The 14,953-nt window shown below is 36.6% G+C and overlaps 1 protein-coding gene across 11 annotated transcripts in view; it reads right to left on the reverse strand.

Moving 5' to 3' along the window:
• The window catches only part of LOC100250341 (golgin candidate 5), a 100,319-nt gene that overhangs the window by 74,466 nt on the left and 10,900 nt on the right, over positions 1-14,953 (reverse strand). For 7 of the 11 annotated variants that reach the window (XM_059733843.1, XM_019226133.2, XM_002267314.4 and 4 more), the window contains 7 exons: positions 13,810-14,015; positions 10,185-11,167; positions 7,138-7,209; positions 6,416-6,490; positions 4,040-4,154; positions 677-738; positions 522-569 (listed from right to left, as the gene is read on the reverse strand). In XM_059733843.1, coding sequence (XP_059589826.1) covers positions 522-569; positions 677-738; positions 4,040-4,154; positions 6,416-6,490; positions 7,138-7,209; positions 10,185-11,167; positions 13,810-13,957 — 1,503 coding nt within the window. In that variant the 5' untranslated portion in view covers positions 13,958-14,015. Of the gene's footprint in view, positions 1-521; positions 570-676; positions 739-4,039; positions 4,155-6,415; positions 6,491-7,137; positions 7,210-10,184; positions 11,168-13,809; positions 14,016-14,101; positions 14,193-14,953 lie in introns of all 11 variants that reach the window. The other 4 variants (XM_010664655.3, XM_059733844.1, XM_010664653.3 and 1 more) reach the window with 2 other exon arrangements.

Here is a 14,953-nt window from a genome sequence, read left to right on the forward strand (position 1 = left end):
CCCACAAAAATAATAATACTAATAATAAAATAAAATTTAACACTAACACTTATATGAGAAGAGAGAACAAAGCATATCCCCATAAAATAATTGCAAAGGAAAAAAAAAGGTGATGAACAAGGAATTAAATGACATAAAAGTGAAAGAGCCAACAGTTTTCTCATAAAGGAAGCAACAGAGATAAAATGAAGGCACCTAATTCTCCAAAAATAAATAAAAATAGATATTCCCCCACTATTTCTGGCACAAACTGAACACTATCTATAGGGTTTTTTCCACCAAAGAAAGTAAATTAATAAATTACAAAAGCCATGTCATCTAGAATATTTTTGATAAGTAAGGGTTACTGCTTCATGCTCTGTTCCTTTCCCCTATAAAATCAATAACCGGCGCCACACGCCCGGTGGGACTCGAACCCATGTCATCTAGAATATGCCATGGAAAGAAAACATAAAACGATTTTGTGCATAATAATCAACTAGAACTGAAAAATTTAGAACAATTCCTTGAGCATCAATTACCTGTAGTTTGGTTGTCAATCCTTTCTTCTCTTCTTCAAACTCTCTAATCTAGCTTTCATGAAAAAGAGAAAGCAAAGATTTGTTAAAACTAAATAGGAGTAACAGCAACAGGACTCTCTCAAATGACAAGAAAATAAGCAGACCTAGTTGTATACCTGTGCCCTTAATTTCCTAATCTGAGACTCTTGAGCAGCTTGCTTTTTTGAAAGCTCTTCACCTGAAGCAAGAGGCAAGCATCTTAAAAAATTATCAGCATATAAAAGAAGGGCCTCATTACCCTTTGGTCAATATCAACTCCTACATACATACATACATACATACATACATATATATATATATATATATATATATATTGATTTGAATTCAGGAAGTGATACAATAGATTGGGTAAAAGAAGGCAGCTTTGGCCCTTGGCTCTTAGTCATTTGTTAAGAGATGCCATAGATCTTGTGAAACACATGGTATGAATATTCAAAGAAGCTAAGAAAGAGGAGGATTTCTTAGCTGAAAGGGACACCACCACATTAAAAACACTCAGAAATCATTCTTCTTTCCTTGATAGAAACCCTGTAGGTTTGGATATCTTTGTCCCTTTTGGGGGGTTGCCTTCAGGAGGCCTTTTAAGCATATTTTATCTTCTAGCGATTCACCTTCTTCCAACACTATTCCTTATTCATGTGTTTTCTTATGAAAAACATATATAGAGAGTAAGCATTGATATGTGAACTGGCACAAGAAAAAAGTACAATAATTTCAGAAGTCCAATTTCCATACATAAACAAGTAAAAGATAGCCAAATCATTGAATAACACTAATCTGTCCTCAAGTCAGTTTTTTTAATTCAGAAATCTCCCACTAACCAAGGTTGTATTCTCCGCTTGGTAATACCAAGCAAAAGGGTGTCCAACCAACACACACAGGCAGTATCTGTAGAGCAACTGAAATGATGAAAATGAAAGAAGATAAGAAAGAGATGAGAGGCTCCCTAATCCAAAGCCAAGCCATCCACAAAATCTACCACAGAGAAACTAAAAAACCTCAAGGGAAACCTAGACCACTCCAAAAGGGACTTAAGAAAAAACTCCTCTCTTCTCTAAATGCTCCAAAACAGGAAAATGGGAGTCATCCTTGACACCTTCCTTTGCCACTTTCCTAGGCCATCCCCATGCCCACTCAGAGTCAAACCTTAACAAAATGTGGGACCATACCCACTGCATGCTAAATACAGCAAGCAAAAATCCCATAGCACCTGAGCCTTATAACAATGAATAAGGATATGGTTTGTTGTCTCCTCCCTGCTTTGCAAAACGTGCACATATTTGCCAGGGTTCATCGTCTTCACATGAGCTAATCAATGGCAAGGATCTTCCCCCAAGCAAGGTCCCAAGCAAAAAAAACAAATCCAAGGAGGGACACAAGATTCTCATATCTCCTTGGAAAGCAACTGGTGTGTTCTCTCTGTGGAATGGAAGCAACAATGAGACTTCGCTGAGAACCTCCCATCTTTTGCTCCCCTCTATACCTGCCTATCCTTCATATTTCCCTGCAAAGACATTAAATGGATATTTGCCTCAAAAAGCTCCCACTTTCTCTATCTCCCAATCATGCACTGCCCTTTTGAAACAAGGAATCCTATGCTCTTGGTTGCCCCTCCCCCACCTAAACATCTCTTGCTCTTTCACTTCTATTAGAAGCAAAGCGAAAGAGGACAGGAAAGGCCTCTTTAAGGGGATTTCCCAATACAACAATCTAGCCAAAATCTCATCCTACAACCTACCAACAAGGATTGAGGTTCTAGGTTAGAACTCCAATTAATCCCATCTTACAGCTTTCCGAAGCCCTACATAAAGTGTCTCTCTCTCTAGAGCACCATCAGTCATCTATCTCACCATACTTACCCCCAATGCAATACAAAACATATAGTCATGATAAATCCCCTCCTTAACTTGAGGGCCAATCAAGAGAAAGCAGACTCAACCAAAATTGGGTTTGGGTTCATGTCCAAAATCTAGTATTTTAACTATCAAAAAATGATTCTTATAAGTTTCTTTTTTTATAGGCAAAGATCAAATACATTAATGTGTTTAACAAACGGGCATTAAAAGGCCAACCAAGTGAAAGGATACAGAAAAAACAACTCCCTTGTCTAGCTTAGAGCTCAACCAATCATTACATTCCATCATGGACAACAAACAATCTGTTATTATTTGATTGTTTGATTCACTTTTTCAGTATTATCAAAGGCTCTCCCATTTCTCTCCTTCCATATAGTCTAAAATAAACACAAAGGAGAAATTCTCCAAGAAGCATACGATTGCACATTCCATATGGTCTAAAAAGGGTACTCTTGATCAACATAAGTTTGCTCCTTTGATTTATATTGAGCTAGTAAGTCTCTTGTGGAATCTTTCCTCAACCAAGTCCCACATTGACAACAACTTACAAGGAGCATAAAATTGCAAACCAAATAAGTGAAAGACAGCTTCCCCACTTTACAGATCAACTCACTTTTCTGAAGACTAATTCTAAGACCAGAAATTGCCTCAAAGCATGAGAGAATTTACCTCACATTAACAACTGATCACATATCTTGTCAGAAAAAAATATGGGAATTATCAACTGAAAGAAAATGTGACATCTCGATCCTCCTCAACCCCTTCCACCCACGCCAAAGCCTTTTAAAAAACCATCATCTGGAGCCCTATGTAAAAAGTAATTTGGGGCCTTCATCACCAAAACAAAATTTGTCACTAAAATCCTCATTGCTTATCATAAAATTTAAAACTGCAAACCCTAATGACTCTTTCCTTGCAAATTGCCCATGCCAATGCCCAACTTATGTACAAGTCAAAACAAATATATAAATCTCCCTTTCTCCTCCCTCCCTCATCCATACTCCTTTTCCCTCTCTCTCTCTCTCAACCTCCCTTTACTTCTCCCTCTCTCACCCCCTTGCCCTCACAATATTTTGATGAGTCCTCAAATATTTGACCTCCCCCATGCCTCACCCTCTTCTTAGTTTCATTTCATTATAGTAACAATGGTTGATCAGATGGGCAACCTGTCCACATGCCAACTGCACCAACACCATACCACCATGCATCTCATCAACCTTGTTGCAATTCCAGTTTACACCGACATCTTTGCTTCATCAAAGGATCTTTTTCATGCTTATTTATTACATTTGCACCTCATATGTAAAGTAACTCTAATAAAAATCGCATCCCCATCAAACGTTGATTATACTTTTTTTCTTTTTCTTTTTCTTCTTTTTTATCAAAAACAAACAATTTATTCATATGAATTTTTAAGCACGAGTAAAGGATAAAAAAACCTTCCAAAATGCAAAGGATGATAAAAAAGAAAGGAGAAACACATTTTATAAAACAAATTAATTAATATGGTATTATCTCATTCAGACAAACAAATGTTATATGCACTATAAAGAAGAAAATACAAAGAAAACAAAAAGGAGAAGAAAAGATTGTGGGTTTTTTGGGTCTTTTTTGGCAACTCACCCTCAGCCATAACTTGGTTGATTATTTCATCTTTTTCTTTCAAAAGGGCAGCAGCATCACTTTTTCTGCTATGTTCTCTTCGTAGTGTATCCCTTTCCTTAGTAAGGGCATATACCTGAAACATACAGACCGGATGCATTTATACAAGACCAACAAGAATCCTAACAATTAAACAAAGATAAATTTTGAGTTTTTTAATTAATATCTTATCAAGGCATATACATGAAACTATGCAACCTAGATTAGACAATACACCCCACATATGAGTAGATTCCTCTCATGTATAGAAATATGCAATTTGATTCTTAAAAGGTGCACAATGTGCGTACATGTGTGTATGTGTTTATATACATATCTATTTACAAGGATTGATTCAATTACAAAAAACAAAAACAAAAAACATTTATAGACTATGCATACTATAATATGAACTTTTGGATGCCTTATGAGAGCCTCACTATTAAAGACTAAGTGATTTTCGGATTTGATAGTTAACATCCAAAATGAAATAATATAAGAGAATCACAAGTGACATTTACATACATCAGTGCAAAAGAAGTTAGGTACATGGTTTGAAAAATCAGGAAATATTAGATATTGAAGGTGGCCAAAACAAAATCGGCCACCGATTATTAATCAAGCGAAAAATCGCCCAAAAATCAGGAAAATCAACAAAATATCGCCAATATTTCAATGATTGGCTGATTTTTCTAGGGAAAATATCGAGCTTGGCAACACGCGTGCATGGGGGAGGAAGGCACGCAAAAAATTGACAAAAAATCAGAGCTTTTTTGAAAAAAATCATTGATTTTTTAGTAATTTTTTCAAAAAAGACCCATTTTTTAAAATATTTATCCGTGTCTTTTTAATTATTTTTTCCAATTTATCTTCTATTTTAAATTTATATCACCCTTTTATTTTATATTATCCTTTTATTTTTAATTATTTTTCATATTTATTTCATTAATCTTATTTTAAAAAATTACTATCACTTCACTTTAATTTTTTTTATATTTATCCTTCTAATTTTATTTAATTTTAAATGTTTTTATTTTTAAATATTAAAAATATAATTTTATTCAAAAATTGCTAAATTATAAAAAAATTAATGAATTCTAATATTTTATAAATTAAAATTAATTTGATAAGATAAATTATTAATATAATTTTTAATCATTTTAATTATTGAAATAAATTAATGTTAATAGCAAAAAATTGTCACCACAAATTTGTAATAAAATTTTAGAAATTAAACCTCAAATAAAATATTTTATGTAAATAAACTTAATTTTTTATTTAAAATATAATAAAATATGTTTTAATAAAAGTAGTTTTTAATTTTTAAAATAAATGAACATAAATATATTAAAAGAATTTAAGTAATTTTTTCTTAAAAAATTTGATAAACATTATCTTTCATCATACCTATAACGACCTGCTCTCAACCGTGTATATACTGTTCGCTTTGGACCCAAAAGGGCCCTCACGGCTTTAAAACGCATTTATAGGGTTAAGAAGAGTCCATACTTATATAGCGTCAAGAACTTTCCCCTCTATTCGATGTGAGATGTCACAAACACCCCCCCATGCAGACACAATGTCCTCGTTGTCTCCCATGGGATTACGCGGCCAAACAAACAAACACCCCCTACGAGGCCTAACAAACCTCCACACCGAGGTAAGGAATTGGCGGGATTACGAGGCCAAACAAACAAACACCTCCTACGAGGCCAAACAAACCTCCACACCAAGGTCAGGGATTGGCTCTGATACCATTTGTAATGACCCGCTCTCAACCCTGTAGATATTGTCCGCTTTGGACCCAAAAGGGTCCTCACAGCTTTAAAACGCGTCCACAGGGTTAAGAGGAGTTCATACTTATATAGCGTCAAGAACTTTCCACTCTATTCGATGTGGGATGTCACAATACCTATATCAATTATACTTACAAAATAACTTTAATATGTGCATTCTTGCTTATTTTATCATTTTTTTTATGTTTTTCTAAACATTTTCATGAATTTTTAATAATTTTCGTCCCACTAATATTTTTATTAAAATATCCACCGATATTTTACTGATATTTTCGATATATCAATAAAATCCAAGTACCAATATATCTGTGTTTACTAATATTTTCATCCATGATTAGGTAATGCACCTTAAGCATGACCAATAATCATTAGTACAACCGAAAATTGATAAATCCAGAATATTAGCTAATTAATACCTAAAACAAACTGAAGCAAAAAGGGCAGAAAAACACCACCAGATATCATATCAATGTTTGAACCCTTGAAAATGGGGTCAAAGTTCAACCCCATGGCCAGAGAATCCAATAGAACATGATTAAAAAAAATGCATAAAAAACCATACCTTCCTTTCAAGAGCTGCTACTCTTTGATGGTATTCCTCTCGCAGAGACTCAGTTTCTGCTTCATTGGATTTTCTCTGTTACACAATTCTCAGTAGTTAGAAAACAATCATATCACAGTACTAATGTATGTATTAGTAGTAAAAATGAGAGAGGGGGGCTAAGTGCTCCACATTAGTTAACAAAACAAAGAAATTTTTCTGAAGTGAAAGATATAACCAAGCACAGCAAGTTATGATTTCAACAGGTGCAAAGAAGAAGCTTGCCTTTATCAACCAAAGGATGGTTCCTATCAAAGCATCCTTCAATGTGCCGTAAGGGATTTAAGAGGGGAAGAGTGTGTAGGAAAGAAATGCAAAGATAATTTAGGACAAGTGGAAGACTTCAGAGACACTTTGGAAACTAATTTATTTCTATCCCTTTTTTTGGGCCTCTTGTACCACAGCCTTTAAGGTGCTCCTCTCAATATTGTTCAGCTCAATTGGTATGCAATGTGTAGATCAAAAGGGTATGAATAGCAATTAGATCACATCAATCAAGTGGTAGGTAAATTTATTAAGTGAAAGATAATAGCCGAAGATATATAGACACCAAAACAATGAAAACGGATAAGAGTATCAGTTATTATGAAGATATATATTAGTGCCATTAGCATATCTTACCAAACACAAACACAAACCCCAAAATGTTAAATAAATAAAAACCTTCAAAGCACCATTCTTACCTTCAAATCCTCATTTACAATTTTTAGCTGCTCATTTTCATTCATCAGCTTTGCAATTTCATCAGCTTTTGCCTGGAAAATATCAAAATGACTGAATTTCAAGATACAAAGAAATCTGATAAACGAAACATGAATGTTGTAAAATAAACCTCCTTGAAGTTCCCAAAGGAGACATAAATTGAAGGCAATAAGAACCAAAAGATACAAAATAATTGACAAGGTGGGGTAGGTGAGATCTAGAGTCCAAAAAAACATGGGATATCCATATGGAGAGGCTAACTGGTAGTCTATGTCTATGACCATTCCAAAACAGAACAAAAAAGGTTGAGATGGATGAAAGGATGAACCCATTTTCACAGGTTTTCAAGCACCCTTGCCAAATCAACATTCTCCATGGTTACAAGTATGTTTTGCATTAATGATATGCATGCAGAAGAAGAATATCATTTCAGTAGCATAGAATCTCATATTACTGCTATTTTTAACACTGAAAAACATATTTGAGTAGCATTATGGGAAAGGTACTCTCAGGATAAAAATACTAAGAGATTTATGAACTTATGTAGGTAATTCTTTTCTTGTACACAAAATGAGGACCTCCTTAGTGGTATGGACAGCTACAAGGTATGTAGGAGGAACTCAATGTGTATCATCTCCTCACTAATGATGTTAATCTGTTACAGAAGCAACGAGAAGTACAAAATAGAAAGTTTGTCTTCGGTCTAGGTGCAAAGTATATGCTAACAACTATATCCTCTCTGGTGAACAGTTACCTACTCAAGGTAGTGTCTCCTCTCACCTCCAGCATGTTAGTTTGGGTTCTTTTGTGGACCCTCTCCAATGGCAAACCAAGAAGCTGCAACATTTGTTATTTTGACTGGGTATGAGAGAGGTGGATCTCCTAGCTCAAGTAAAGGCCAAGATTCAGGGGAAGTATGTGGTACAGGTCAAAGAGAGAGATATTTTGTGTATTATGGCATGACAAATCACATGTCAGCAGAATGTCGGGGTAAGTTTGGTAAACCAACTGGGCAAAGTCAGGTGGTGTGTGACAAAGTGGAGAACCCTTTTGTGTCCACAGTTTCCTTCTCTGATAATGTTAATGCTCCTATCATGCTTACACAAAAAGAGTATAATCATCCTCTACAACCAGTGAGTCGGCCATTTGTTTCCATAGAAGCTGCTATTTAGGCTCACTCAGGAACTAGCACTACTTTATATTCTTCTACCTCCCATTCATCCCCTTGAATTATAGATTCAGGAGCTTCTTCTCACGTGACTTGTAAGTCTTCCATTTTTTCTACCTTTTCTAATTTGTCCACACATTGACCTGCTATCGTTGCTGATGGTTCTACTTGAAAAAGGAACTGTCTATCCTGTTCCTAACTTCTGATTGTCCTCTGAGTTTTCCATTATTGACTTTCCTATGAATCTTTTATTTCTAAGCACATTAATTAACTTTTGTAATTGTTCCATTACACTCTTCCCTTCCCATTGTATATTTCAGGATCTCTCAAAAGAAGATGATTGGGTGAAGGCATGAAGTGAATGGAGTTTATTACCTTATCACAGCAACTCATGCTCTAGTTATTTTTACATACTTTTGTTTCTTCCAAACAGTAACACTTTCAATTGGTCATCCTTTACTCTAAATTCTTTGGCTTCTAGGACACCCAGTTATATCAAAGTTAAGGTATCAAGCTTGCAAGTTAGACAAACATCACAAGTCTATTTTTCCTACTAGACTTATGTCAATTGCTTCCTTAGCAATTAGAACCGCAGCCAAAACTTGCCTCCCCCCAACCAAAGCTTTCTAAGAATTAGAAACAATTGACCCCACCGCCTTCTTCCACCTATTTGCCAAAACCATAGCAAATAACTTGTACAATCCACTCACCAAGCTTATAGACCTCAAATCTTTGAATTCCTCCACCCCTCCTTTCTTAGGGATCAACACAAAGAAAGTGGCATTTAAGTTTCTTTCAAAAAATCTGAACTCATAGAACTCCCTAGAGAAGCTTATCACCTCAAGCTTCACAAACTACCAATAGTGCTAAAAAATGCCATGATGAAACCCTCCCACTGTGGTGCTTTATCCCCACTCATTGAATTCAAGCTAATAGAATCTCCTCCTCCAAGAAAGGAACCTCCAAAGCCTTAACATCATCCCTACGCAAACTCTACCACAGCATCCCATTGATACTTGGTCTCCACTCACTTGATCTGGATAAGAGACTACGTTACCATTCACCTGTCCACCATTTACCGTAATCCTGGACAAAAAGGTCCTCCTTCCTTAGGCATTTGCCCTTTCATGATTAGTGTTTTCGTCCCCATCCTCAACCAAATTTCCCAAGATTTCTACCTTCACGATGCCTCTGCCCAATAAGGCCCACTAATCTCCTCCCTAGCCACCCTACTAGCTTCAACCTCTTCCATATTAAGCATGTCTTCCCTTTGTTTGGCATTCCAAAAGCCCACCTTTATCAAAGCCGCCTCCTTTTTAAAAGAGATATTGTCAAACACCTCATGATGCCACACCTTCAAATCTGCCTTCAAAGCCTTCAACTTGGAGGGCAGAATAAAGCTATAAGACCCACTAAACTTGAGACCACCCACCAACACCTTAGTAAGTCTTTAAAACCATCCACTTTTAACCACATATTTTTTAACCTCAAAGGAGTTTTGCCCCTTCTTATCCCGCCTCCATCAAGAAAAATAGGTGAGTGATACAACACTGGCTTCAGCAAAACGCTTTGCAAAAGACCATTTAAGGTACTTAGCTGGTGCATCGCACCACATAGAGTTATAACTTCATTTTAGCTGCATAATGACATTGTTAATTCAACATCAGAGGCAGTTTCAAACAAGTTCCCAAGAGCCTTAAATGTCAAACTTCTTTGTTTCGTAGCAGTCTCAAGATTAAATTTAATTTGAGGAAGACTAGGATGAAACTCAAAATAGTTAGTTAAACTAGTTTCCTGATATCCAATTTAGGAACCAAGTGACTAGCCTTCCATGAGATAGTTGAAAAAATAATAATGTACCTGAGCTTGTCTTGCAGCCCCCTGGAGTGCAGTTTCCAGCATCTTCATCTCCAACTTCAACTTCTCAACTTCAACAGCAGAATCCACAGAGTCAGACACATTGGTTCCTGAGCCAAATGCTGATTCCTTAACGTCAGTGTTGTAATCATGGGCTTGCGGATCAACTGCTTTAGCAATTACATCATTTTCATGAGAAACCAACTCAGAAACTGTTTCTGAAGCCACATATGAAGGAAGTGTAGTAGGTAAGTGATCCTCAGAGAGTTCACCAGCACTTTCAGTTTCCTTAATAGTAGCAGAATGTGAAGCAGAGAGCTCAGTCCCAATCCCAGCCTTGCTATCAATTGATGCTTCAGTTTGAATGGGTAAAATTTTATCCACAATCTCATTCACCCCTGTCTTCTGCTCACCTGTGCTCTCATGCAAATCAGCGACCTTATGGGATTCATCTGGTATAATTATGCTACCCTCAACTTGATCAATTTCATCGGCTTGGGAGTTGGCTTCCACAGAGTGTGAACTAGCTTCCTGTTGGATGTAATTAGAGGAATCCATTGACTCGACACTCTCAACAGTGGATTCAGATGGAGCAGCCAACACCAATTGTGAATCAGACTCATTCTTTCTGGAGTCTGCAATTACAATATCTGTTCCCTCCTCCGAGATGCCTGGATGCACATGATCCTTTTCTATTTGGACTGGTTCTCTCCCTTCTTTGGCCGGTGCAGCTTCTTCAGCAGGAGAATGGGTGGACCCAACAGTCTCCACCTCTTGTTTTTCTCCAGCTGAAGACGGAAGCTGTGAAGATTCAGGTTGTTCTGAAGATTCAGGTTGTTCTGAAGATTCAGGTCGTTCTGAAGATTCAGGTCGTTCTGAAGATTCAGGTTGTTCTGAAGATTCAGGTTGTTCTGAAGATTCAGTAGTACCTTCTGAACCTTTTTGCCCCATAAATGCTATGGCTGAAGGCCATAATCCTGATGATACTGGCATTATAGACAGGAAACCAAAAATTAAGTCAATCCACAACCCTTTTCATATAAGCAATGGGATATCAAGAATACCACAATGAGAGCAAACACTAGCACACGAGTTCCAACTAATAAAGGATAACCAAAGAGAAGAAATGAAGAGGAAAAAATACAAAACCAATTCCTCACCTTGAGAGAATCTCAAGATGAAAACGAAAAACTTTATAATATTAGTTTGATTGGATAGAATAACATTCCTGATTTCCAAGTCCTATTTTTCATTAAATGTCATACATTATTCAAGGAATCTAATAGGAACCTGACTAAATGTCATACATTTTTCAAGGAATCTAATAAACAACTCAGCAGGTATGATAAATACAATGCAGTCTATAATTGGTCTACCCAAAGAGTCCCATTGGATGGTGGCTCCTAATCCTTTTTTGATGTTGGTATAATATAATTTGCATCTTGATTTTTATGTTTTTGAAAACATACTAAAAGTAACTAATTGCATATAGCCTAAACCCATGCATTGGGCAAACAGAAACTTTTGTCTCCCCACCTTTCCTATGAGCAGTGACCACTCGTGACAACAATAAAATGTTAATGAGGACAAGCCAAAGCCTATAGTGAATGGCAAATCAAATTACATAGAGAAAACAATTTCCTTCAGGTAAGCCTGGTTGACTGTTGAGGCTTATGATTGATCTATAATTCCTAGCCCATCGTACTAATTAAGCTCCACAAAACAAATACATGCAACAGAACTAGGAACTTAGAACCAAGACCCAAAATGGAAACAACCTAATTGAACTACAATACATACTAAACATCCATACCTGCAAGTTTTGCAGTTAAATGAACTTTTTTTTTTTTGATAGATAAAATCAAGATTGAATTGAATTAGAAGACTGGGCCCCCAAAAGGCGTCCCGAAGCATACAAGAAGTATACGGCAAAACGCCTAAAAGTAGAATACACAAAAAGAGAGGTGACAAAAAACACCACCCGCCCTCATCTAGAGCCCAACCAATCAAAAAAAATTGATTAAATGAAGAAGCCCTATACACGACTTAGTCCAAGACCAAAAAGTACAAACGAAGGAGTTTTTCAGCCTTTGTACCAACAGCTCCTTGTTATCAAAGGCAAGTCTATTCTTTCCCTTCCAAACTGTCCAAAAAATACATAAAGGGGTTGCCTTCCAAGCCTTTTTGCGCTTCTTGCCCACAAAGGAGCTAGGCCAACCAAGAAGAGTCTCTCTAACCGACAAGCGTAAGACCCAAGATACTCCAACGAGAGCAAAAAGCAACAGTCACAGCACCCTAGCTTTAATGAAGTGAAGTAGAATATGGTCAATGGTCTCTTCTTCAACATGGCAAAGAAAACATCTGTTTGCTAAATATTATCCCCTCCTAAGGCCTTTCCTCACGCTACTTCCCAAGCGAAAAAAACCTGCCTTGGGAGGAGAAGACAAACTCCAAATGATACTCCTTGGAAATGGGACTGCTTCACCTAGCTCCAAAGCATCATAGAGAGACTTAACAGAAAACTTCCTGCTCTTCGACACTATCCAAAGCACCCTATCTTCCAAGTCATGGGACACCCTTTTCTCTTGAATTCCTGAAAGGAAACTCTCCACAATATCCACCTTCCAATCATTAAAAGGTCTAGAGAAACTCGGATTCCAACCATCATCCTCAATTTTGTAGTCCCATACATCCACCACCCACGCCTCTTTTGAAGTCGTGAGAGCAAATAAAGAAGGGAAAGAAACACACAAAGTCTCGTCACCACACCACTTATCCTTCCAAAAACTCACCCTTCTACCATTACCCACATCAAAAGCAATCCTATTACTCAAGAGATTCCATTCTTTTCTTATAGCTTTCCAAAGGTCCACCCCATACTCCCCTCTCACTTCACAAGAGCTCCACCCCCTTCTTCTACACCATATTTCTCACTAATAACTTGTTTCCAAAGAGGCCCCCTTTTATCCGCAAAGTGTCAACACCATTTACAAAGAAGAGTCTTATTAAGCTAAGAGAGACATCTAACACCCAAACCACCCTTCCTCTTATCTGAGCAAACAATCTCCCACCATACTAAATGAGGCTTCTACACAAAAGCCCCCTGACCCCAGAGGAAGTCCCTCTAAATCTGCTCTAATCTCAATCTGATTGACCTTAGCATGCTCAACAAAAACATAAAATAAATAGGAAGTTTGGGGGTCAGTTTTTGGTATGTGAACCAACCCATGTCATTCTATAGGAAACCTAAGTAATGTGAGCAGTCCAAGCCTTTGCAACCTAAGCAAAGGTATTGAAATTCTTAGACTTCACCTCTTAAATTAAGGATTTTTTTTCTTTTCCTTCTTTGAATAGCAGCACATTTTTAGAGATGCTGCCAAACTCAAGTTACCTGTTGAAAATTTAGCCAATCTTAATTTTAAGTTTTTGAAATAACCATTGGAAAGCCAAAGTTTTGATACACAAAAAGGATAAAGCTAATACATCAGCTTGCAATTCACTATGGAGAGATGAACAAAAGGGTTCCTTTTCCTTTTAATTTAATAAGCATTCTCAGCATCATAATAAAATTCAAATCAAATGCAAAAGCATGGAGTGAAATCAAACAATACCAATAGTACAAGATTACCTTCTCCACCTGGATCAGACTTTTCTTCAAATCCAAGAGCACTATCAAAATTCTTTTCAATATTCTTCACACTCTCGCTGAGCTTATTCACGGCCCCAGCCAGATCTGGAAAGCCTCCTAAAGAGACCTTCCCGCTAAACCATGCCATTCTCTATCCACAAACCAATACAATTTGATCCAGCACTCAGAACTCCCAGATCAAAAACCTTGAAAGCAAAACAAAACGTGACAATTCAGAATCACATATCATAATAATCCAAATCCAATTCAGAAAACAATCAATGATACAAACCAATATCAGATGCAAGATCAGCAACACAATTATATGAAACTCAAAAACAGATCTTACAAAAAAGACTTGAGGTTAATCCTCCCCTTAGTTGCTGCAAAAGAAGAAGAAAAACACAGAACAGAAAATCTTCAATTTCTCCTCCACATTTGATGATGAACATAAAAAAAAACACGCGTAAAGCGGAAAATAGTTAGTGTAGATTAGGCAAGGCCAAGTGAAGGTTATTATTGGGGAAAAAACTTGCAAATCCTGTTGTCATTTATTTTCCTGCATTTTCTAGGCAACCAAACAGGTGAGAGAAAATTGACATATGAACCTTGGGAGAGGTCCAATTAGGAGAGGCAAATCAAATGCAAGAAAATCATGTGTTTTTCTTTTATTTTTTGGTAAGTTAAAATGTGATTTGTGAAATTGAAGTTTTGGATCAGAAAGAGATCAAATCAGAGCTTCAATTGGAATCCCTAGAGCCCAAAAAAGAAGGAAGATGAGCTCTTATTCTTCAAACCAAGCCCCAAGGCCACATCCAAAGCAGATGAGAGAGAGAAAGAGAGAGAGAGAGACAAGTCTGCTTCTCCACAAAGCTCAAAACCTCTTTGAGTTACAATATCAATAATTGCATTTTGGGAAAAATGGACCCATCTTGTTTCAAATAGGTCCAGTAATTCAGCCCAACCCACTCCGATAAGAAATCTACACAATTATTAGTCTACATCTATATCTATTTATCCTTTTTCTGCATATTGATTTTGGAAGATACCTTAGTAAATTTTGTTATTCCTTTTTATATATAATAATAATGACAATAAATCTATAGTCTATAAATTTATTATCTCAACCTCAGCCAAAAATGAC

Source organism: Vitis vinifera, chromosome 16 (genome assembly GCF_030704535.1).
Source record: "Vitis vinifera cultivar Pinot Noir 40024 chromosome 16, ASM3070453v1".
In the NCBI taxonomy this organism is placed as follows: domain Eukaryota; kingdom Viridiplantae; phylum Streptophyta; class Magnoliopsida; order Vitales; family Vitaceae; genus Vitis; species Vitis vinifera.